A 25,734-nucleotide genomic window follows, 5' to 3' on the forward strand; every position below is an offset into this window, starting at 1 on the left:
GCAGTTTTTTACTACCCCGGACTTGCGTTCATCTGTCCCCCATCAAGCCCCCCAACTCCAGGTGACATTTCCCGTATTCTCAAACTCAAAGCTTGACAGGTATGTATGTGGTAAAGTGAGAGTTTATTTATTAAACTGATTGGAGAGGAACACATAAACTAAAAGCTGGAGTATAGAATTTTTTTATAAGCGTATTTGTGAGCCTGCCTCCTTATTGCTCCCAAACTCTGGAACTCACTCCCACCTGATCTCTGTAACACAGACTCTTTACCACACTCAAATCCAAACTCAGAACTTAAGTAGCCTATGCCCTTTGATTCCAATTGCACTGTCTTTTTAAATCTTATTTTGTACTTTATTTTACTATGCATTTCAATTTTGTGTCTCTTATGTTAATTGTGTAAGGTGACCTTGAGTGTCGAGAAAAGGACTTACAAATAAAATGTATTATTTCTGTAAGATTCAGCATATTCATTTGGGAGACATGTATGTAAACAGTACTGTTAGCTGTTTGGGGAGGTGCTCCACAATGCAGGCCAGCAGACTTTCTGTGGGCTTGTCAGAGCAGAGCAGCACTAGGTTGACGTTCTTGTCTCCACGGAGAAGCAGTCCTTTAGCTAGGACACCGACCCTCATCACACCCTTCAGCACTCTGGAGAGTTGGGAAAGAAATATGTGCAATGGAAATGTGCACAAAAAGCAAGTAGCTCTTAAATGTTACACTAGCATTTGTTTAAGAGTAACACTGAAAGTGCGGAGTAAAAAGTCATCTCCAGTTTTAGACAATGACGGTCAGAGTCGAACCAGAGACCTGGTCTTAGCAGGCTGACAAAGAACAATACTTGTGTCGAAGACAAATGCCGCACCTGTCTTTGGCTGGTTCCTTCTTCTCTTTATCGTCCTCTTTGTCGTGTTCCTGATCTGTGATTATGTCAGAGACAAGTTTTAGGGCTCGCTCTGTAATTGACACAATCTTCTGAATGGACTGGAGCTCATCTTCAGATGGGTAAATGGCTGCATGCTTGGTCATGATGTAGCGGTCATCAGAAGAATCTGGACGACGGGGCGGCTGAAAGGGACACAGTAGATTCGATTATTTAAATTGCAAAAAAAATAGCTACACAAAATAAATGTTTATTCTCATACATTTAAGTCCACTAAAGTAGGGCTGAAACAATTAATTGCTTTTGGATTTTCCTGGAATGAGTGAGTACACCCTTGATTCAGCCATGTTGGAGAAACGCATTACTCCAACATTCGGCAAAAAGATATTCATACTCAGCAAAAATATTCCGTCACCGAATTGCACACAAGCCTAGACTTTGACTAGACCAGTGTTTCTCAACCCTGGTCCTCACCGCCCCACTGTTCTGCATGTTTTAGGTGTTTCCCTTCTGCCACACACCTGAATTGTACCTCTGGGTGATTAACAGGTTTCTGCAGTACTTGATGGTCATGCAATGATTTGAATCAGCTGTTCTGGAATAGAGGCACTTCTAAAACATGCAGAGCAGGGGACGGTGAGGATCAAGGTTGAGAAACACTGGACTAGACCACTTCAAACATTTAGCCCCTTTTGAACTGCAGGGCCTGGCCTGGCCTGGCTTCGAACCCAAAACTGACGTTAACACTTCCAGCCCAGTCCCGCTCCGATCCAGAGTCCCGAGAGCTGTGGTTCCAATCGGGCCGGCCACCCGGTGCTGGTTTGGAGTCAACTATTGATTGGTGCATTGTCTGGAGGTGAGGGATTGGGGGTGGGGGGCAGAGAGGAGACATCTTCCAGATCTCTGGGTCAAAGGAATGGGAGACTCTATGTTTGTCTCATCATATTCCATTTTTACCCATAAGTTTTAAGATAATAGCAACATATTTGCTTTTTTCCATTTTGTTCAAATAATAATAATAATAATAATAATAACAAGCTCAAAGAGAATCCACTTTGTGTAATCACACAACAAGCAGAGAAATGCACGAAACAGTGTCTCTGCAATGGAAAGAAAAAGAAACAACACACACCAACTGTGGTACCGAATAAATGAATACAAACAATAAAATTAAATGATTGTGCTAAAATTGTGAGCTGAATCTGCAGTGACCTGAACATGCATAATCACACAACTTCCTGGTCTGCAAGACCAGGAAGTTATCTTGCAGACCAATAATCAAATATTTCAGGGTTTTAATGCTGATCTGAAGGATGAATTGAGGTTTTTCTTAATGATTTAGTTAAGAGCAAAGCTTGTCCTCAGATTGCTTGCTTTACAAACACTTACAGAAGGAACTGGACAACAAGAAACCAAAGTGTTCCACAATCCAGGTCAATTTGTGCAAAAACAACTTTCAAGTCATTCTCAGGCTTTGTAGCAGAATCAAAGACCAGCTCTGTACAAGAGCCGTCTTGGAGTGTCTTCCATTGTCATGGGAAGGATGTGTGTTTTCTTTGGATGTGTGTTTTCTTTGGATGTGGATTATGACTTCACTTTGGTTTGCTGATCTCCCAAAATGTTAGAAATCGTTTTGTAACCCTTTCCACAACAACAGTTTGACTGTCAAATTATTTTGTTTTACATTTATTTAGCAAATAGATGAAATTTGAAAAATGCTTTATTTTAATAAATTCACTTATGTGATTTCACTTTTCTCCGATGGTTCAACTGGACAGTAAAGCAAATGCTGCATTGTGGTTTCACTTGAGTGTAAAATACAAAGCAGAATAATTTATGGAGACCCACCATGGGACCCTGTGGCTGCAGACCTGGTAGACCTGGTCGGACTCCTAGAAGGCCAGGAGGACCCGGGGGCCCCTGTATGTACCCCCCATCAGGCATTCGACGCCGATCATCCCAGTGATGCTGCTCCTCCTCCATACGTCTCCAGTACATGTCTTCTTCATACCGCCTGTAAATGACTATATGTTATTTGTATTCTTTTCACTGCATTCACATTCATTCAGACAAACACCATTAGGCTTTATAAAAGAGCCTCCCCGATCCCCCCCAAAAATTATTTATCTGCCCAACATAGACCTCAAGTGTGCTGGTTGTAACACAGGATATGAGGCTAAATGGAAGGACATTAAGCTTTCCTTGTTGGACTTCCCTATACAGTCTGTTCTGGGCTGCCCCGGACATACCACTTACAAACTATGTTTAAGTTTCTCTTTAAAAAAGTGGGTAAAGGTCATTAAAAAGTTTAATCTCCACAAACGGATAGAAGTATCTGTTTGTGGAGATTAAAATCCACCCGCGTTTCCTTCCACCATCAATAGACCACAAATATAGAAGATGGGTAAAACGGGGATTCACCGCATTCTGTCATACAACTAAGAATGGGACTTATTAAAGTTTGAGGACGTGAGCCGGACTTATGATACGTCTACAGAAAGAGACACACATTGGCTATAAAACAATCCCATGTTTTCCCAAAGACTAATTTTTGTGATTCTGTTACTCTGATTGACATGCATCTAAACAGTCTGTTGCTTGTCCTAGCAAGCAATAGACACACACATTAAATACACACATGCACACACACATGCACGCACACATCAAAAATCAAATAAATTTTTATTTGTATAGCACATTTCAGCAGCAAGGCATTTCAAAGTGTTTTACCAACACAAAAACACAGTCATGCAACATACTCAATCAAAACATTACATTAAGTCAAGTGCCATCATTAAATTGATTACGTTTCAAATAGAACTCTAAACAGTTGGGTTTTTAGTTGAGATTTAAAGGAAGTCAGTGTTTCAGCTGTTTTACAGTTTTCCGGAAGTTTGTTCCAGATTTGTGGTGCATAGAAGCTGAATGCTGCTTCTCCTCGTTTGGTTCTGGTTGTGGGACTGCAGAGAAGACCAGGACCAAACGACCTGGAGGGTTGGTACAACAGCAGCAGATCTTTAATGCATTGTGGTGCCAAGTTGTTCAGTGATTTATAAACAAACAGTATTTTAAAGTCTATTCTTTGAGCTACAGGGAGCCAGTGTAGGGACTTTAAAACTGGTGTTAGGTGCTCTATCTTCCTGGTTTTAGTGAAAACGCGAGCAGCAGCGTTCTGGATCAGCTGCAGCTGTTTGATTTTTTTGTAGGTAGACCTGTGAAGACACTGTTGCAGTAATCAATGTGACTAAAGATAAACACATGGATGAGTTTCTCTAGATTGTGCTGAGACATTAGTCCTCTAATCCTGAAGATGTCCTTCAGGTGATAGAAGGCCGACTTTGTGACTGTCTTAATGTGGTTCTGAAGGTTCAGGTCAGAGTTCATCACTACTCCCAGGTTTCGGGCCTGATCACTAGGTTTTAGTTGTAAGAACTGAAGCTGTGCTTTGACTCTAGATCTATAACTCTAGATCGTTCCTCTTTAGGTCCAAAAATAGCAACTCCAGCTTTGTTTCTGTTCCGCTAGAGAAAGTTTTGGCACATCCACACATTTATCTGTTCTAAGCATTTGTTCAGTGATTGCATGGGTTCAGAGTCACCTGGTGACATCGTAATGTAGAGCTGTGTATCATCCACATAATGATAGCTAATCTTAATTCCCGTTAAAACCTGAGCCAGTGGGAGCATTTAAATATTGAATAAGAGGGGTCCTAGGATTGAACCATGTAGTACACCACATGTGACCTCTGACCTCTCTGATGAGAAGTTTCCAATTGAAACAAAGAAATCCCTGTTCTTTATGAAAAATTCAAACTAGTTGAGCACTGGACCAGAGAGTCTGACCCAACTCTCAAGTCGAATCGGTAAAACAGTGTCAAAAGCTGCACCGAGGTCGAACAGAACCAGCACTGTGGTTCTCCCACAGTCCGTTATTTCTAAGGATATCATTGAACACTTTGACTAGGCCAGTCTTTGTCCTGTGGTGAGCACGAAAACCATACTGGAAGGAGTAAAAGCGGTTGGTTATCGTTAGGAAGCTATTTAATTGTTTAAATAGTCAGAGGCAGCTTTTTCAATAACTTTGCTGATGAATGGGAGGTCGGAGGTCGACCTGCAATTCTGCAGTACTGATTTGTCCAGATGGTTCTTTTTTTATCAGTGGTTTGATAACTGCTATTTTCAAAGGGGAAAACACCTGATGAGAGCGATAAGTTTACTATTTGGATGAGATCATTAATGACAGCCAGGACTTAAAGAAATGTGTGGGTAGGACATCCAGACAGCAGGAACTTGAGCTTAATTGACTTATAATTTCTTCTAGGGTTTCATAATTAAGCAGTTGAAATTGGGTCATTTTTCCTGTATTTGTTTTGTTTGGGCACAGCATAGGTACCGGCTTTAGAGTGGATGTGCAGATTAATCCTCTGATTTTTTTGATTTTCTCTGGAAAAAAAGCTGAAAACTTGTTGCAGGCTACATACTATTGAAATTCAGGTGGTGACGTCATAGGAGGGTTTGTGAGTGTCAACTGTTGCAAATAAAGCTCGAGCTTTGTTAATGTTTTTGTTCATGACATCTGCAAAGAAAGCCTCTCTTGCATGTTTTAGAAAGACTACGTAACTATCACTCCACAGTGATAGTTACGTGGAGTTTTTGTTCGGCCCTACAGCAGAGTTGTCTTGCAGATACTGTCTGTGCATTTGTCCATGGAGATTTCTTCCTCCGAGACACAACCTTCACTTTAATGGGGGCGATGTAATCAATGATATCTGAAACTTTAGACTGAAAATCATCTACCAATTTATCTACATCATTACAGCTAACGGGCAAGTAAGAAGAGTAGATTTGATTAAATGTTTCTGCTGTATGTTCTGTGAAAGAACGTTTTGTGATAATAGCTGCTTATCTAAGTGGGTTAACGGATAAAGAACCTTCAAAGATAACAGAAAGTGATCGGACAGGGCGACATCAGTTAGAGACATTGGAAATATTCACACCCTTACTCATAACCAGGTCAGTGTGTGTCCTTGAGTGTGTGTTGCTTGTTTGACATGTTGTGTTAGACCAAAATTCTCAAATATATTAAAGAGCTTTCTTGCCCCTCTGTCTTGGGGTTGTCAACATGAATGTTGAATTCAAAAAACAATCATTAAACCATTATAATCAATGCATATGAGAGATACAAGCTCATTCGGGCCAGTAAAGAAATTTTCCATGTATGTTGGAGTTTTGTATAAAGTTAGTGTCAAAATTCGTTTGTGGCCTTTTACCTAAATACCCAGATATTCAAAGAGGTGAAATGACCCAAAGAGATTTTACTACAATTTATAGTATTCCTAAATATTGAAGCCACGCCTCCTTCTTTTTTTATGTTTTCTATCCTCATTTTAAAAATTGTAGTTAGGAGGCACTGATATGAGTACGGTTGGTTCATTATTGTTATTCAACCATGTTTCTGTCAGAAACGTAACCTCAATATTATGCACAGTGATGAAATCATTCATTAATAGAGCGTTAGCACAGAGAGATTTGGTATTTAAAAGAGCTAGTTTAAGTGAGTTGGTAGCCGATAGTTCGTCAGTCTGAGGTTCCTCTAGGCCAGTGTTTTTCAACCTTTTTTTGAGGTTGTTTGTGTTTTCATGAAAACATAATGTCCTGTGTAGCAGTGCCGGGGGCCAGACACATTCTGGTGGAAGACGGGTGTAAAGATAATATCTGGACCCCGGTCTCAGACCTCAAAAACGCAGAGTGGTGGATCCTCTGGGAAGTCAGAGGCAGGTGGCTTAAATGAAGTGAGGTTTGCTACGTGACCGTTAAGAAGAGTCATGCCAAGGCGAACCTGCTGATTCATTCAATCTGTAAATTTGAGAAACTCTGGTCCAGAAGACATTTCTTTGGTAAGTTTTTTCTTTAAAATCAACTCCCTGGTGACCAACTACCTTCAGAACATGAAAATAACGTTTATCTTTCTATTAGAACGGTTGGAACATCTATACATGAAACAGACTTTAGGCATTTTGAAGCTGGAGCACCAGAAGTAAACGAGCTGAATTTACTTTCTGACCCCCATCTGCATTGCGTGACATCAGCACTACGTCATCTGCAACCCAGCAATAGGAGATATGGACTTTGCAGTGTATCTGGCACCATCATTATGGTATAGCAACAGCCTGGAGACTCTCGTGTCATAGCACTCGTCTCATGGTGCTGCCCAAACCAGTGAGAGGTGGAATGCACCGTTTACAGTTTACCGATGTATATGGTAAACAATCCATATCACGACAGGCTGATATGGTGATATGGATCAGCTGTCGTGGGGCTGTCATAATTTTATTACTCTGTCAACTCAAGGCTTGTGTTATTCATTTATCATCACTGAGGTGAACTGCTAAAGATGTCATGACATTGATTTTAGGCTATATTGCTCAGACCTAAGTGAAGTGCAATGATGTGCATGTAGTAAGTTTCATAGCCAATGCAGTACAAATCCGTACCTCATTTCAATCCTCCAGCGCTCCTCCTCTTCTCTTCTTCTCCAGTACTCTTCTTTCTGCATCTGTTTTCTCATCTTTTCTTCTTGAATCTTTCGGGCTCGGATGCTGGGCTTGACCTCTACCTGCAGATCAGGATTTACCTTCTTCTACAAAAAGAAAAAAAAAAAAAAAAAGTTAATGCTGTGCAGTTTCCCCCAGTAAACTATGCTTTCACACTCACCTTCACGCTGTTTATATATATATATACATATACACACACACACACACACACACACACACACACACACACACACACACACACACACACACACACACACACACACACACACACACACACACACACACACACACACACACACAGTGAACCCTCGCTATAACACGGTTCACCTTTCGCGGTCTCGCTGCTTCGCGGAATTTTTTTTGTGCAGTTTTTTTCCACAGTGCATTGTGTTCTGCGTCCTGATTGGCTAAACAGTCTCTGCGGTTCTGCTCTACCTGTGTGCCAATAATGTTACAGTATTTAAATATAAGTAATACAGACTGGCCATTCAGGAGATGAAAACAAACTTTGAATGCCTACCGAAAAAAACTGTCCAGAATCAGAGCAAAACCCGACCGGAGGCTCGCTTGAAGAGATCCATTGCTCTGTTGTAGATACAGCTGTGAATCTCGCGGGGCAGCTTGGAGGAGACACTTTAATGACACGACTCCAGATCACATTAAGGCCCAATTGATGAACACGCACATCCGCTGACCTGAAAACAGGTTTTGTTCTTTGGTTTCAATTATGTTGTATAATAATTGTAAAACCTAAAGGTAACTCTACTTCGCGGATTTCACTTATCGCGGGTTATGTTTGGAACGCAACCCCCACGAAAAACGAGGGATCACTGTATATATGTATATATGTACAAGTCCTTCTCAAAAAATTAGCATATTGTGATAAAGTTTATTATTTTCATAGTGTAATGATAAAAATAAAATTGGCATATACTTTAGATTCATTGCACACCAACTGAAATATTTCAGTTCTTTTATTGATTTAATACTGAGGATTTTGGCATACAGCTCATGAAAACCCAAAATTCCTATCTCAAAAAATTAGCATATCATTAAAAGGTTCTCTGAACGAGCCGTTAACCTCATCATCTGAATCAACGAAGTAACTCTAAACACCTGCAAAAGATTCCTGAGGCTTTTAAAAACTCCCAGCCTGGTTCATTATTCAAAACTGCAATCATGGGTCAGACTGCTGACCTGACTGCTGTCCAGAAGGCCATCATTGACGCCCTCAAGCAAGAGGGTAAGACACAGAAATAAATTTCTGAACGAATAGGCTGTTCGCAGAGTGTTGTATCAAGGCACCTCAGTGGGAAGTCTGTGGGAAGGAAAAAGTGTGGCAGAAGACGCTGCACAATGAGAAGAGGTGACCGGACCCTGAGGAAGATTGTGGAGAAGGTCCGATTCCAGACCTTGGGGACCTGTGGAAGCAGTGGACTGAGTCTGGAGTAGAAACATCCAGATCCACCTTGCACAGGTGTGTGCAGGAAATGGGCTACAGGTGAAGCATTTCCCAGGTGAAGCCACTTTTGAACCAGAAACAGTGGCAGAAGCGCCTGACCTGGACTACAGAGAAGCAGCACTGGACTGTTACTCAGTGGTCCAAAGTACTTTTTTCGGATGAAAGTAAATTTTGTATGTCATTCAGAAATCAAGGTGCCAGAGTCTGGAGGAAGACTGGGGAGAAGGATATGCCAAAGTGCTAGATGTCCAGTGTCAAGTACCCACAGTCAGTGATGGTCTGGGGAGCTGCTGGTGTTGGTCCACTGTGTTCTATCAAGGGCAGGGTCAATGCAGCAGCTATCAGGAGGTTTTGGAGCACTTCATGCTTCCATCTGCTGAAAAGCTTGTGGTGTGGGTGTGATGAGGACAGGGCTGAAGATCAATCTGTCATGATTAAGTAAGAATGACACCACTGGACACTTTAAAGAGGTTGGTGCTTGGCATCATTGTTTCTCTTCTGTGGACCATGGTTATCTCTAAAGAAACACGTGAAGTCATCATTGCACTGCACAAAAATGGCCTAACAGGGAAGAGCAGCTAGAAAGATTCACCTCAGTCAACAATCTATCGCATCATCAAGAAACTTCAAGGAGAGAGGTTCCATTGTTGCCAAAAAGGCTCCAGGGCGCCCAAGAAGTACCAGGACCGTCTCTTAAAAGTGTTTCAGCTGCGGGATCGGGCTACCAGCAGTGCAGAGCTTGCTCAGAAATGGCAGCAGGCAGGTGTGAGTGCAACTGCACACACTGAGGCGGAGACTCTTGGAGCAAGGCCTGGTCTCAAAGAGGGCAGCAAAGAAGCCACTTCTCTCCAGGAAAAACATCAGGGACAGACTGATATTCTGCAAAAGGTATAGGGAGTGGACTGCTGAGGACTGGGGTAAAGTCATTTTCTCTGATGAATCCCCTTTCCGATTGTTTTGGACATCTGGAAAACAGCTTGTTCGGAGAAGACGAGGTGAGCGCTACCACCAGTCTCGTCTCATGCCAACTGTAAAGTATCCTGAAACCATTCATGTGTGGGGTTGCTTCTCAGCCAAGGGAGTTGGCTCCCTAAAAACACAGCCATGAATAAAGAATGATACCACAATGTCCTCTGAAAGCAACTTCTCCCAACCGTCCAAGAGCAGTTTGGTAATGAACAATGCCTTTTCCAGCATGATGGAGCACCTTGCCATAAAGCAAAGGTTATAACTAACTGGCTCAGGGAACAAAACAGAGATTTTGGGTCCATGGCCTGTAAACTCCCCAGATCTTAATCCCATTGAAAACTTGTGGTCAATCATCAAGAGATGGGTGGACAAACAAAAACCTAGGAATTCTGACAAAATGTAAGCATTGATTGTGCAAGAATGAACTGCTATCAGTCAGGATTTGGCCAAGAAGTTGATTGAGAGCATGCCAGGGAGAATTTCAGAGGTCCTGAAGAGGAGAGGTCAACACTGCAAATATTGACTTGCTGCTTTAACCCATTCTAACTGTCAATAAAAGCTTTTGTTACTCATAACATGATTGCAATTGTATTTCTGTATGTGATGAAAACATCTTACATACATGAAAACCAGAGGGTAGCAGATCATGTGAAAATATATGTGTGTCATTCTCAAAACTTTTGGCCATGACTGTAAGTATATATATATATACATACATACATACATACACACACATACACATACTGTATATACACATATGTATATAGACCAGTGGTTCTTAACCTGGGTCCGATCGAACCCCAGGGGTTCGATGAGTCGGTCTCAGGGGTTCGACTGAGCCTATGCCGCGGAGGTAAAGACACACTTGTGTCGTGATGACGCGCCCCATTTTGCTATCACTCAATGCAGAGGATCATGTTACATTGCTTAGCCAATCAGTGCTGCGGCGGAGCACTGATTGAATGAGTTCCACTCTCATCATGGATTTGAACTTGTGTCTTTAATTCAGCAAAGCTCACCGTTTTTACCAAATTCTGTAGCTTTCGGTGTACTTCTAAATCTGCTCTTTAGTCGCATCTTTTAGGGCCTGCTACTGCCTCTAGTGGCGTGGGGGTGGTAACAACTAATATGTCAATGTCAAATTTATTTATATAGCACTTTAAAACGGGTATAAAACTGCACGAAAGTGCTGTACAAGAACGACAACAAAATTGCCAAAACAGAGCACAAAACAATACATCAATTAAATGCCAAAGAGTAAAAATGAGTTTTAAGAAGCAATTTAAAATGATCCAGGATGTGGGCAGATCTAATCTGGAAAGGTAAGTCATTCCATAAAACAGGGGCAGCAGCTTCAGAAGGAAGGCCCAGACTTCCCTCTCCCCAGCCACTTCTTCCAGCTCCTCCGGGGGAATCCCAAGGCGTTCCCAGGCCAGCCGAGAGATAGTCCCTCCAGCGTGTCCTGGGTCTTCCCCAAGGCCTCCTCCCGGTGGGACGTGCCCGGAATGGCTCACCAGGGAGGCGTCCAGGAGGCATCCTTACCAGATAACGAGCCACCTTAACTGGCTCCTCTTGACGTGGAGGAGCAGCGGCTCTACTCTGAGTCCCTCCCGGATGACCGAGCTTCTCACCCTAAGGGAGAGCCCAGCCACCCTGCGAAGGAAACCCATTTTGGCCGCTTGTATCCGGGATCTCGTTCTTTCGGTCATGACCCAAAGCATATATGGTCATGAGACCATATATGAGGGTGGGAACGTAGATCAACCGGTAAATCGAGAGCTTTGCTTTTTGACTCAGCTCTCTCTTCACCACGACGGACCGGTACAGCGTCCGCTTCACGGCAGACGCTGCCCCAATCCGCCTGTCGATCTCCTGCTCCCTTCTTCCCTCATTCGTGAACAAGATCACGAACAGGAGCAGCAACAGAAAAAGTTCGATCTCCTTTCCTCTTAAGTCGAGTCTGAGGAACTGTCAGTAATAACTGATTATTTGATCGTAAAGTTCTGGACACAGACCGGAATTTTAAAAGGTCCCGAAGATAAGGGGGGGCTAACCCATTTAAAACTTTATAAGTTAACAAAAGAATCTTAAAATCTATTCGATAAAAGACAGGCAGCCAGTGTAAAGATGCCAGAGTTGGCCTTGTATGGTCATGCTTCCTGGTTCCTGTGAGAAGCCGTGCTGCTGCATTCTGGATCATTTGAAGTCGCCGAGTCTGTGATTTATCCATCCCTCTATATAAAGCGTTGCAGTAATGCAGACGAGTCGTTATGAAGTCATGGATAAGTCCTTCAAACAGAAGATTTAACTTTTGCTAAAAGTCGAAGGTGGTAGAAATTCGATTTAATGACAGAACTAACTTGTTTATCTAACTTTAAAGAGCTGTCAAAAGTGAAACCAAGATTCCTAGCAGAGGTCTAAGAATCTTGACCTCTGGAACCAAGAATCTGAGCTGGATTTGTAGTCTGAAGTTTTTGACCAAATAATAGAACTTGAGTTTTGCTTTCATTGAGGTGAAGACAGTTTTTTTCCATCCATAATTTAACTTCAGCTAAACAGTTTAGCAACAGCTGAAGAGAATCATTTGTACCATTTTGTACATCACTAAATCAGAATACCGCAGTCTTTGTTATTTATTATTAATTTTTCATTCTCTTAAGAATGTAGAGCTAATTAAATGATCTAATCAAGACCTTAAAGTGGTCCCAGTTTCTCTCGATGGCCAACCTGTTGAAACTGTGGCAAATTTTAAATACCTTGGGTCGTTCCTGGACAGTCAGCTCAACTTTGCTGAAAATACTGACTATATTCTGAAGAACTGTTCTCATAGACTCTACCTTTTAAGAAGACTTAGTGATCTTGGCTCTAGACTCTAGTTTGGACAATATTATGTCTTGAATTTGGGGGAAAAAAATCATTTTATTTTTCACTGCAGAAGGGTTCAGTGAATGCGCATATGAAACTGGTGGGTTCTGTACCTCAAAAAAGGTTAAGAACCAATGATACAGACACACACACACACATATATATATATTATATATATATATATATATATATATATATATATATATATATACACTGCTCAAAAAAATAAAGGGAACACTTAAACAACACAATATAACTCCAAGTAAATCAAACTTCTGTGAAATCAAACTGTCCACTTAGGAAGCAACACTGATTGACAATTTCCCCTGCTGTTGTGCAAATGGAATAGACAACAGATGGAAATTATTGGCAATTAGCAAGACACACTCAATAAAAGAGGTTCTACAGGTGGGGACCACAGACTACTTCTCAGTACCTATGCTGTCTGGCTGATGTTTTGGTCAGTTTTGAATGTTGGTGGTGCTTTCACACTCGTGGTAGCATGAGACGGACTCTACAACCCACACAAGTGGCTCAGGTAGTGCAGCTCATCCAGGATGGCACATCAATGCGAGCTGTGGCAAGAAGGTTTGCTGTGTCTGTCAGCGTAGTGTCCAGAGGCTGGAGGCGCTACCAGGAGACAGGCCAGTACACCAGGAGACATGGAGGAGGCCGTAGGAGGGCAACAACCCAGCAGCAGGACCGCTACACCTCCGCCTTTGTGCAAGAAGGAACAGGAGGAGCACTGCCAGAGCCCTGCAAAATGACCTCCAGCAGGCCACAAATGTCCACGTGTCTGCACAAACAGTTAGAAACCGACTCCATGAGGATGGTATGAGGGCCTGACGTCCACAGATGGGGGTTGTGCTCACAGCCCAACACCGTGCAGGACGCTTGGCATTTGCCAGAGAACACCAGGATTAGCAAATTCGCCACTGGCGCCTTGTGCTCTTCACAGATGAAAGCAGGTTCACACTGAGCACATGTGACAGACGTTACAGAGTCTGGAGACGCCGTGGAGAGTGGTCTGCTGCCTGCAACATCCTTCAGCATGACCGGTTTGGCAGTGGGTCAGTAATGGTGTGGGGTGGCATTTCTTTGGAGGGCCGCACAGCCCTCCATGTGCTCACCAGAGGTAGCCTGACTGCCATTAGGTACCGAGATGAGATCCTCAGACCCCTTGTGAGACCATATGCTGGTGCGGTTGGCCCTGGGTTCCTCCTAATGCAGGACCATGCTAGACCTCATGTGGCTGGAGTGTGTCAGCAGTTCCTGCAAGATGAAGGCATTGAAGCTATGGACTGGCCCGCCCATTCCCCAGACTCGAATCCGATTGAGCACATCTGGGACATCATGTCTCGCTCCATCCACCAACGTCACGTTGCACTACAGACTGTCCAGGAGTTGGCGGATGCTTTAGTCCAGGTCTGGGAGGAGATCCCTCAGGAGACCATCCGCCACCTCATCAGGAGCATGCCCAGGCGTTGTAGGGAGGTCATACAGGCACATGGAGGCCCCACACAATACTGAGCCTCATTTTGACTTGTTTTAAGGACATTACATTAAAGTTGGATCAGCCTGTAGTGTGTTTTTTCACTTTAATTTTGTGTGAGGCTCCAAATCCAGGCCTCCATTGGTTAATAAATTTGATTTCCATTGATGATTTTTGTGTGATTTTGTTGTCAGCACATTCAACTTTGTACAGAATAAAGTATTCAATGAGAATATTTCATTCATTCAGATCTAGGATGTGTTATTCGAGTGTTCCCTTTATTTCCTGATCAAAATCTTAAGACCAGTTAAAAAAATTGCAAGAATTAGCATTTTGCACTATTGGATCTTAAGAAGGTTCTAGCTTCACAATGTTAAGGAAAAAATAAGCGCAAGAGACAAGACGTTTTGAGCAGGGAATTTTCTGAAAACTGCATTTACACTCAAACATGATTTTTTTCAGCTGATCTAAAGTTTAAGACCATAGTCTTTCAAATCCAAAAGCTGTGCAAAAATCTGGAATCCATGTCATTTTCTGTCAAGTCTTTACACCGTCAAGACCTCCTGATGGCAAAAGCAAAAAAGCTCACTGACTTTGAACGTGGTAGGATTATTGAGCTGCATAAGCCAGGCCTCTCGCAACGTGCCATCGCTGCTGAGGTTGGATGCAGTAAGACAGTCATTTTGCATTTTTTAAATGATCCTGAGGGTTATGGAACAAAAAAGTCAAGTGGTAGACCCAAAAAAATGTCACGAGCTCTGAGCCGAAGGATCCAATTGCCTGTCCGTCAAGACACGGGACAATCCTCTACCCAAATTAAGGCCATTACTGGTGCTGACTGCAGCCCAATAACCATCAGACGGCATCTGCGAGAGAAGGGCTTCAGAAACAAAAAACGTCTTCAAAGGCCACGTCTTCTTCAACGTCACAAAATTGCCTGTTTGGACTTTGCAAGGGTGCACCAAACATGGGACATTGAAAGGTGGAAGAAAGTTGTCTTCTCTGATGAGAAAAAATTTAACCTTGATGGTCCTGATGCTTCCAACGTTACTGGCAAGGCAAGGAGATCCCACCTGAGATGTTTTCTACACGGCAGAGTGGTGGGGGCGCCCTCATGATTTGGGGTGCGTTTTCCTTCAATGGAACAATGGAGCTTCAGGTTGTGCAGGGGTGTCAAGCAGCAGCTGGCTATGTGGAGATGTTGCAGTGGGCATCCCTCATGACTGAGGGCCCTCGTATGTGTGATAATGATTGGGTTTTTCAACAGAACAATACTGCAGTTCACAATGCCCGCCTGACAAAGGAGTTCTTCCAAGAGACTAACATCACTCTTTTGGACCATCCTGCATGTTCCCCTGATCTAAAACCAATTGAGAACATTTGGGGATGGATGGCAAGGGAAGTTTACAAAGATGGCATCAGTTCATCAGACAGTGGATGCCCTTCGTGAAGCCATCTTCAACACTTGGAGCAACGTTCCCACTAGCCTCCTGGAAACACTGGCATCAATCATGCCTAAACCATTGTTTGACGTCATCAACAAGAATGGTGGAGCTACTCATTACCAAGTCCTTTTTTTGGCACTTTGATTTCTGTTTTGGGGGGTTTTCTGGGGGGTTTTTTTGAGCTATGGTCTTAAAGTTTTGATCAGCTGAAAAAAATCATGTTTGAGTGTAAATGCAGTTTTCAATTAATTCCCCGCTCAAAAGTTTGTCTCTTACACCGATTTCTTCTTTTAACATTGTGAAGCTCTACTTAGAACCTTCTTAAGATTCAGTAGTGCAAAATACAAATTCTTGCAGTTTTTTAACTAGTCTTAAGATTTTGATCAGGCGTGTAAATACACACATATACATATATATCCACATGCATACATATATATATACATCGGCACACCTCTAGTGTGTGTGTATATATATATATATATATATATATATATATATATATATATACACATACACTAGAGGTGTGCCGATCGATCTGTCACCTATCATAATCGGCCGATTTTTGTGAAAAAGTGCATGATCTGTGATCATTGGCTCTTGTTGCCGATACCGATCATCTGCATCTCATTTCTCAGCCTGCCTGTGCAGCTGGTCTCCTCTTTCCTTCACTCTGCGCAAACGCACAGCAACAAATCCTAAGCGATGTGGAACTATAACGCACTGAATGAATGGGGAAGTTTGCATGTTGTGGCGGAAAATTGAAGCACGTCAAAATGCATCAACACAACGAAGCTAATACGACATAAAAACAATGCCATACTTGACGGAGTTTGGCTACATCGAGGTTCACTGTAAAAAAGACATATGGAGGATCATTTAATAGGTAAAGCAGAGCACAGCTACAAACACTCACCCGGATTAGCATGACGGTCAGAAAGCTAAACAAATAACCCACAAAATTATTTAAGTCTTCGAGCTGCGATGTAAGACGCTGGTTCTGCTCTCGCTGTTGAACCGCTGCTACGCGCTACAGGTAGTAATATTTCACAGACGGAGCGCCGCTTCTGCTCCACCTGGTAGTGACTCTCACACCGAACCCGTTTAAAGCTGCATCATCTAACCTAAAAAAATAAATTTTACATAGGTATTAAAACTTTTGATGAAACAAATCTCTAAAAAAATAATTGATCTCCTCCCTGCTCTGCATAATTATTCCGCTCAGTCAGAAACAGCCACTCAGAACTAGCAGTAATCAGCTAGCCGCCATGCTATCAGGAAGGTTTCATTCAGTAACTCTGGATTGTTTATTGTAATGGATCCTGTATTTGCCTTTGAATGTTAAGTTTTATATTTGAATTTTTTTGGCAATGTTGAGAGGTTTTATTTTGGCTCTTTGCATTATTTAGCCTCTTCAGAGCCTTGATATGTTATCAGTCTGTTAAAGATAGTATTACCTATAGCAGTACAATTTGCAGAATGCCTGTTTTGTTTAGTTTTCTTCTTGGAAAAAGTTATTAAAGACAGGTTTTTGTCTAAATTAAGGTGAATTCATGGTTCCTTTTTCCACATAATGTGACCTAGTAGTGTTTATGATAAAAAAAATAAAAATAATTATGTGATCGGTATCAGTGATCAGCCCTCATGGGTGATCGGCATCGGTAGGAAAAAATCTGATCGGCACATCTCTAATACATACATACACACACACTCCCCCCTCCCGTATTATCTTTTCCGGTTACACGATGCATCAAACTGTATCAAATGATTTGTCTACTTAATCAGCCAGAGTTCATGCACGCGGCTTTGTGGAGATCAGAAAAACTCGTCCCATAACCTTGAGCAACTAATAATTAAGTCGCTCAAGGTAGTTTATTCAAAACTCAACAGAAACGAAATGGAAGAGCTACTAAAGCCACATTAGCAGCATTCAATTAAATGAATTGAATGCTGCAGCGGATTTAACTCATCATACAGGGCCAGTCCAAGGCTGTATGAGGCCATGAGCAGAATTTGACTTTGGGGCCCATCTTGCTGCTAAAAACATCAGCACCTCTAACAACTTCTGTGTTAGATTTAGTGAAATCTGGAAGAGTAGTTAAATTGGCCAACCTAAAAAGCAACCAGTTATAATTGCAGTTTACTAATTTGTATTTGTGAACAAACAGAGCTCAAACTAAAAGATTAAACTCATAGCATCAGAGTATAGCTATGGTAACAAAACTAACTATGAATATTGTTCTTTGAACTTATACAAAGTAAATATGACTGCTCCTTCAAATCTTACATTTAAATGTTAATTTAAAATATTTTCATTTATTATATGCTGAAACGATTATGTCAAATTTAGCAGCATTGATAATCTCAAACAAATGTTTCATTTGTACCTGTGGTCTGTGTTAAAATATTAGCCCTGGGTCCCTGAAGCCCTGGGCTAAGCCTTGATGGAGCCGCTGACTTAATTTGGATTAAACAGAAGTGCAAATAATTCCTATTCATTTTAATTGTATTTTTTGATTTGATGTTTTTAAGACAAGTTGTGGGTTTAGATAGCATTTCACTTGTGATGTTTTCCAGTAACATACAAGTACCCCGTAATGTTTTTACTTTTCCCGTCTACTCAACATTTTAATATGAAAACACAATGGACCACCCCGGCGTCCCACCTCGGCACCCCGACCACCGGCCTCAAGTTTTCTGGGGGATACCCTGCTGTGATCTGACGATACTTTGAGGCAGGCATGTCACTCAATGTTTTGGGACGTATGGCTCAGCTGTTCCAGTAACTTAATTTACTGTTCTTATCATTTGTTTGATGTGAACAAACTAGTTTTAATCTGTCAGTATGCAATGCCTATGTAGTCCTTAATCATCTTCATACATTGAGTTCAATTGTAATTCTCCAGGATTTTGCAGAGATTGAAGGAAAATGTCATTGCAGCAAAGTTAACCAGCCACTAACCTTATACTGGAGGCGATGTCTCCGACCCTTCAGGTGCATTTCCTTTGCATTGGGATCGTTGAAGCTACATTCACACAGCTTGCAGTGAAAGCGAATAACTTTGCCTTCATCATTTCTGACCTGCAAGAAAACGTTCACAAAATCCACTCTGAGCCAAGGCAGATATAAACCAAAAGCATAGGTTGGTTATGCATAAGCATTTGTTTATAAACACCTACTTCTTCCACATAGTCATGACCAACAGGTTGGACGTCGCTCTGCAAAGCAATAAGTGCCGATGTGGACAGAGAATCACAGAGATCAGCCTTAGCATCTGGGGAAGTAGGAGAGGGCGCAACCGGCTTACAAGTATCGCCTTTGATTTCTTCTCTTATCTCCTCTATCTTTCCTGTCGTCTGTAATTTACTTCCAGCTGAAATTGACAAAACATCAAATATGAAACTGAACATCCAAACCTGAATCCAATGCAAAAACATAAATATTTTTAAAATGTACGTAATTACACTTCTTTATATTAGTTGTGTTTATACAGAATTGTTGTTGGAAATGGAATCTCCATAAATTATTATGAATTTACTGAAATGATGAAAGGCACACGTATTGGGAAGCAGAACATTTTGAACCAGCTCAGTCAGACCTTTTCTGGATTATTTCAAATAATTAGGAGGCAGGACAAGTGTACATTAGGGCTGAAACAATTCCTCGAATGATTTGAGTACCTCGATTATTAAACTTCCTCGAGGAAAATTCATCTGCCTTGAAGCTTCGTTAATTTATTTTTTATTATTTAGCGCACTTTGTTCCGGCCGGGATATTATATGCTGCGCAGCGCTCTCACTTCCGCCTATGAGTTGTTGACGAAAGCTAAGTGTTAGCAGCATACAGTCCAATTTTCAAGTTCGGCCGCGGGGATATTATAGGGTGATTGATGAAAATGATTGGTAATTATGCCCGGGTTTTCATTGTTTTTGGGGGACCAGTAAGCATCCTTAAATGACTGGAGCAATGCCTGGACTACGGCAGCTTTTCTCCTCTGGGAGCTGCTGGTTCAGAGCGAACCGCTGGAAGAGCGCTGCAGGAGTATTTATACAGGTAAGCAGATAGACTGAACACGGCAGGCAGCTGAGTAGTTGATGCTTATAGTGTAGTGTAGCTTTACGGACGAAGCGCACAATAAATTTCATATCATCCCGGTCGCAACAAACGGGTGGTGGAGTGCATCGTGACGGTACATAGCTGGTAGATGTGTCAAAGGTGTCAAATCCTGTTAACAAGGATACAAAAGATATAACTAGGTGGGCAAGGCATACCTGTCAAGTCTCCCATTTTGGCAGGGAAACTGCAGTTTTTGTATCCCACTTTCCCGCTGAGCTCACATATTAGCATTTTCCCATAAATATTCCGTATTGCCCTCCCGGGTCTTTCGTTTGTGCAGTTGCACAGCAACAAACTTCTAACCAATCACAGAACACTTTGCACAGAGCGCTGTTGAAATAGTTTGACCCGGGCATGGTGTTGACTTAAGGAAGATGATTCTCTGCGAACAAAATGACGCAGTTTTTGTCACATAGCTATGTCAATGAAAGCCGATTTCAGCACTTCGCGTTAAGTATGCAGGGCCTTAAGAAGAATGCATTCTCACTTCTTAAAATTCTCGCTACATTTTTAATTTCTTAAATCAAAATATTCAAGCCTCTTCTGGAGATTTGTGCTACGTCTTGTGGTAATTTTAGCATTTATATACTTTTAAAATATTTTTACTTTTATGCAAATTTCTGCTTCATTGAAATTCTCCATAATTGCACACAATTCAGAAGAAAGGTTTGTGGTCTTCAACAGCTTGCTACTTTTGCCTACCTCATCTTAGAAATTCAATTTTTTCAAGCAGGTCACAAGATGTTAAGCTATCTTCAAATGATTCAGCTTTTTGATATCTCCTGTGTTTTTTTTCTTCCTAAAAATCACAATTGAAGTTTTCTGCTCATTTTTGGATGTTTTAAGTTTAACAACGTAATCCAATGAAGGAATTCTTCATCTGTCAGTGTGAACTCTAGTAACTGACGAACTAGAGTTCGTTTTTGACATTTGTACATATCACACTGTACAAAAATTATTTCTACATCAAAACATAGCCACGGATGTCTGCTTTGAAGAAATATAAGTTATTGTTTTACAGGTTTTTTTCACGCCCTGACCGCAGGCATGTCACCACTTCTTTGGGCTCCATATAGAACAGTGTTTCTCAACCTTTTTCGGCCCAGCGCCCCCCTAGCCTTTATCCAGGTCCCTCACCGCCCCCCACCAAAGAATTTGTAGTCTACTTTCCACTGACCATTATTTTATTATTAATATTACTATCACTATTGTAGATGTTTTGATTTATATGCTTATTTCTGTATTTATCATCAAAAATTATTTCCCAGAGAACAAAAAATCATGGGAATAGAAATTATTTTCACAGGCGTCTATGAAAAATGCAATGAACATTCAAGTTAAAATTGGTAGGCCAATAAGAGTGGAAAAAATATTCTTATTTTGTGCCATTTTCTAGTTGTTAAATATTCCACAAAATGACCAGATAAAAGATGTTCAACATGCCAGTTTAAACTTTGAACTATTTGCAAAATGACTGAGCTCTGCAACATTAAAACATGGATAGAACTGTAACTACATTAATCATAACTCTTCTTCTCTTCTGTGTTTGTCAGTTTCTGGTGGTGCAGCTCTGTGCTGCCTTCAGGAGAATGGGACATCAGAGTATCATTCATAAAACTTCACCCACATGGCATTTATTGTGCAAACCAGAGCTTTCAGTGGAAAAACAAAAGTTCCAGGTCCTTTTAATACCATACAAATATGAGACAGAAACATGGATTATATATTGATATAGACCTGTCTATTGATTATAGATTAAAAGTTTTACTGGACAGAAATTACAAAGAACAAATGTGGTTCTTAATCAAATCCTAATGAGTCAAATTGAAAGTGTCATGAGTCATCAGCCTCATGACATTAACACTGACATGAAAAATAATATTGAAGAAATAAATATATCAAATCTAATTAAAACATAAATAAGTGATCAGTTCTTTACTGTTATGGTCTGTAAGACATATTTATTCTCAGTACTAGATGTGGTCTCAACAAACCCATGGCACTACAATATTATTTTACCTTTTATCTGGAAATAGTGTCTGTTTTTGCCATTCTGTCCTCTGTATTAAGTATTGCTCAAAAGGTCTTGCCATACCAGTTTATTCCTCTGTATTTACTTTAGTTTCTTAGTTTATTCTTGCATTTTGTTCTTCATTCATTTCCATTTAGTTTCATTTGATTAGTATTATCCTCTCTTGGTTTATTGCTATGTCCACTTTAGTTTCTTTCCTGTTGCTACATTTATTTTATCATTTATTGACCATCAGTAATTTTCACTCATCAACTGTTGCACCGCCTAATCGTCATGTGCTGATTTTTTTCACTGTTCAGCGTCGGATTCTCTTTTTATGCCATAATTCACATCTAGTTCGTCGCTCCGTTTTATGTCCAGCTTCTCCTCTTTCAGAGTTTTGCGCAATGTGAATGTCTTTTTTTTTTTTTAAGCCCCAAAGGTGCAGGGCGGCCGGGAAGCGTATCGATGGGAAGGCAGATTGACATAAACCTTTTATAACAACGGAGACAATTTCTGCATTCTGATTATTGTAATTTAAAAGTGCTGTGTTGTTCTATCACACCCGTTTCATACCGGACCACTTACCGGTGTTAACGCTATAAAATGAACGCTCTCCATCGTAAGCCATTTAAATAAAGAAATCCCATGGAGGGATTTCTTTATTTAAATGGGTTCATTTTTCAGAGGGATACACAGTGAGGGTATCATGATTTTAGCTACCAGTAGCAGGAGAACGGAGCTGTGCCAAGAAGCTAACAGAAGCTACAAACACTGAATAGAAGAAGAGCTGCCATCGATACAGTTGCAGCCAAGCATGATTTAATGTTACACAATACAGTTTTACCAAGTTGCTCAAAGTCTAAACTGGTATTGTTGTGCATTTAAGGTGTAAAGTTTACCTTCGACCAAACGCCCCCCAAAGGCATCCCAGCGCCCCCTTTGTAAAAAATGTCCACCACGCCCCCTGCCGTCCTCTGAACGCCCCCTGGGGGGCGGTACCGCCCACGTTGAGAACCGCTAATATAGAATATGTTCAGCTTTGTCTCTTTCTTCATCTTCTAGTGTGTTCATACAACAGATTCAAATTCACACAGCTTTTTTGCAAGGAACAGCAATTTGTCTAGTTTTATATTGTTTTACGTCTAACTTTTCTACACAAACATTGTTTTAAAGGAAATGGAATCTATATTCATTGATTCTCCTGTAGTGTAAATATTTTATACTTTTATACTATATTTTATACTTTTTACTTTTAAAGTTCGTCTTAAAACCCATTTATTTTACTTGACTTTCAACACCAGCGGGATCTAGTTTTAAATTGTATGTTTTGTTTTTAAACTGTAAGAGTTTTTATTTTTTTTATTATTGTTATGTTGTGTTTTAATGTACAGCACTTTGTATCAGTTGTGGTTGTTTTTAAAGAGCTTTATAAATAAAGTTGGTATGGTATAATTAAAGGCAAAATAAAGAAAGTTTACTAACCAACAAAATTAATCTTCGGAGTGTTGACTTTCTTGCCAGGTGCTGCAGAACAGGCAACAGAGAGACTGCTGGCCGATGGATTCTTGGTAACCACAGTGCTGCTGGTTATATTGACAGTTTTCAGATAGGGGGCGCTAGTGCTGGAGGAAGAGTTGGAAGACGGACACAAAGAGCTGGAAGTGCTGGAACTGCTAAGGGAGGTCTTGCCAGTAGCAGAAGCACTAGAGGCTGATGTCTGAGCGATCATACTAGGCTCTGTGGAAGGAATGGGCTTTCCAAGTTTGGTATGAAGTTTCACAACCTGCAAGAAGAATTCAGCATTTGAAATGAGAAATGAAAGTCTGTGTGAAACCTTCTCCAAGTTCCAAGTAGACACAGTGTTGGTTTATGTCCCGACATCCAAACCTTCTGGTGCTTGGCTCCTCGAATATGGGCGGCATAAGCGTCAGCTCCGGTGCACGAAACATCACAAAGTTCACAGCGAAGCTGGTTCTGAGCGTTCCGGGCCAGCACCCCTCCTGCAGCGCTGCTGCTGCTGCTCTGCGACACTTTCAGTGCTGCTTCCTTCTTCTTATGCTTCTGGCCTTCCAAATGCTCTTTATAAGTCTAATGGTGGGATGGAGAAAAGGAAGGGGATTTTTTTTTTTTTTGCATTGACATATTGACAACACTGTTAACTAGGTATGTGCACTTATTGTTAAAAGTTTTTAATGTGACCAGAGATTTGATTTATCAATGTATCAATAAATTTCAATTAATGTTAATAAAACTCACAGCATCATCAAAAATTTTATTTTTACTACTTTCTCCACAGTTTGTTCCTTCAGAGCATCAATGTCAGTAAATCCACGTGTAAATCCCACAAGGGATATACATGTGGACAAAATTATCGGTACCCTTGGTTAATGGAAGAAAAACCCACAGTGGTTACACAAAACTTGAATCCGACAAAGGTAATGATAAATAAAACTTCTATGAAAATAAACAAATAAAAGTCAGACATTCAAACATGCTTCGACAGAATTATCTTAAAAATAAACTCATGAAATAGGCCTCAAATACAAGGACTTTCAAGGTGTGTGAATAAGTACCTCTATATGAAATATTTTTTTTTATTTTGTTGTAAATAAAATAAGCCTTCTAAACTCAAACATCAGCTCAACCTATTGACATTCTGTATTTCATCAACTCTGGTCTTTTTGACAGATAACACCAAGTGGAGTAGCTTCTCAGTCACCTAAGTGCTTCAGACATTAAACAGAGGATGTTGCCTGAGGATGAGATTTAATTTTCTAACATCCACTCCCATTTTCCAATTGCTCCATTAGTGACCATCAAAGTCACTATTGTCACATTGTCATTATTGTGTGATTATTCAAGTTTTACACCTGTTACTTCCAATCATTTTCATAACTAAAAAAGCCTTTTGGATCAGAGGCGAAATACATTCAAAAAACCATTTAAAAAGTCCAACTGCCTTCTACTTGGGCACTTAGGAACACCGAGTGAACTAACACTGCAACAAATTTAAAAAAAATTGATTTTAAAAATCTGTTTAAGCTACACAAGCCCACTCCTTTAACAAATCTAGGTTGACTATTGTAAGCAGCGCAAAAAGGGAATATAAGGAGGCTTGTAAGAGAAAAAATAAATCTGTGCTGCAAAGTTGAGAGTTTCTTGTCCATGTTCTATGTCGTGGCAACCATTACAGTCTGCTTTCAGTGAGCTTACCTGTGGGCCAGCACAGCTGATCTTGCAGACATCACAGTAGTGTATCTGAGTCGGTTTGGGTGGCTGCTTGGGTCGAAGCTGCTTACTCTGGAATGCGGGTTTCTTTGGGAAAGTGTTTCCTGACCAGGCAGCTGTTGCTGCCACTGCTGCAACTGCCTGCTTCTGCTGCTGCTGCTGCTGCTGGTAGTAGCTGGAGGCTGCCGAGTACACAGCTGCTTCGTAGCCCGAGTACGATGTTCCTAGTCAAAAAAAAACAAAAAAAACAAATCTTGTAGTCTTTTCGTTTGCTGTAGGATTCAATGCTTTTGTTTCTTTTGAATACACAAATTCATTCCAAATGTCACATCTAAGCATTTCACCAGTCATTTACAGAAAAATATAAAATCAATTCAGATTCTAGAATACAGACTCCAATTTAATTACATTCATTCCAATTTGTTCCTATTTTGATACAATGAAGTCAAATCATATACCAAAACTACCTCTTAACATTGCCGTGATGGTAAAATTTCGGAACCAATAGCAGTAGTAAGAAAAATGCTGAAGGTAAATTTGGAGATTTAATGCTATTTAAAAAAAAAAAAAAAAACTGATAATTATTAAAATTAGTGGTAGAACCAATTTGTTATCTCAGCACGTATTCAGAAACAGGAATATGTGACAGAGAGTTGGTTGTACTGGTTTCATAGTTTGACATGTATAACTGAGATTCAGTTGTGTTAA

At 40.8% G+C, this 25,734-nt stretch overlaps 1 protein-coding gene across 2 annotated transcripts in view; it reads right to left on the reverse strand.

The window, feature by feature from the left end:
• Positions 1–25,734, reverse strand: part of zfr (zinc finger RNA binding protein) — an 88,346-nt gene that overhangs the window by 45,641 nt on the left and 16,971 nt on the right. For both annotated transcript variants that reach the window (XM_008419283.3, XM_008419284.3), the window contains exons 6-14: positions 25,012–25,250; positions 23,686–23,886; positions 23,281–23,581; positions 18,848–19,041; positions 18,630–18,749; positions 7,378–7,523; positions 2,733–2,898; positions 867–1,069; positions 502–652 (exon numbers count right to left, since the gene is read on the reverse strand). In XM_008419283.3, the coding sequence (XP_008417505.1) occupies positions 502–652; positions 867–1,069; positions 2,733–2,898; positions 7,378–7,523; positions 18,630–18,749; positions 18,848–19,041; positions 23,281–23,581; positions 23,686–23,886; positions 25,012–25,250 (1,721 nt within the window). The remainder of the gene's footprint in view (positions 1–501; positions 653–866; positions 1,070–2,732; positions 2,899–7,377; positions 7,524–18,629; positions 18,750–18,847; positions 19,042–23,280; positions 23,582–23,685; positions 23,887–25,011; positions 25,251–25,734) is intronic.

The sequence above is a fragment of the Poecilia reticulata genome, chromosome 9 (genome assembly GCF_904066995.2).
Source record: "Poecilia reticulata chromosome 9, P_reticulata-male-v2, whole genome shotgun sequence".
Classification (NCBI taxonomy): domain Eukaryota; kingdom Metazoa; phylum Chordata; class Actinopteri; order Cyprinodontiformes; family Poeciliidae; genus Poecilia; species Poecilia reticulata.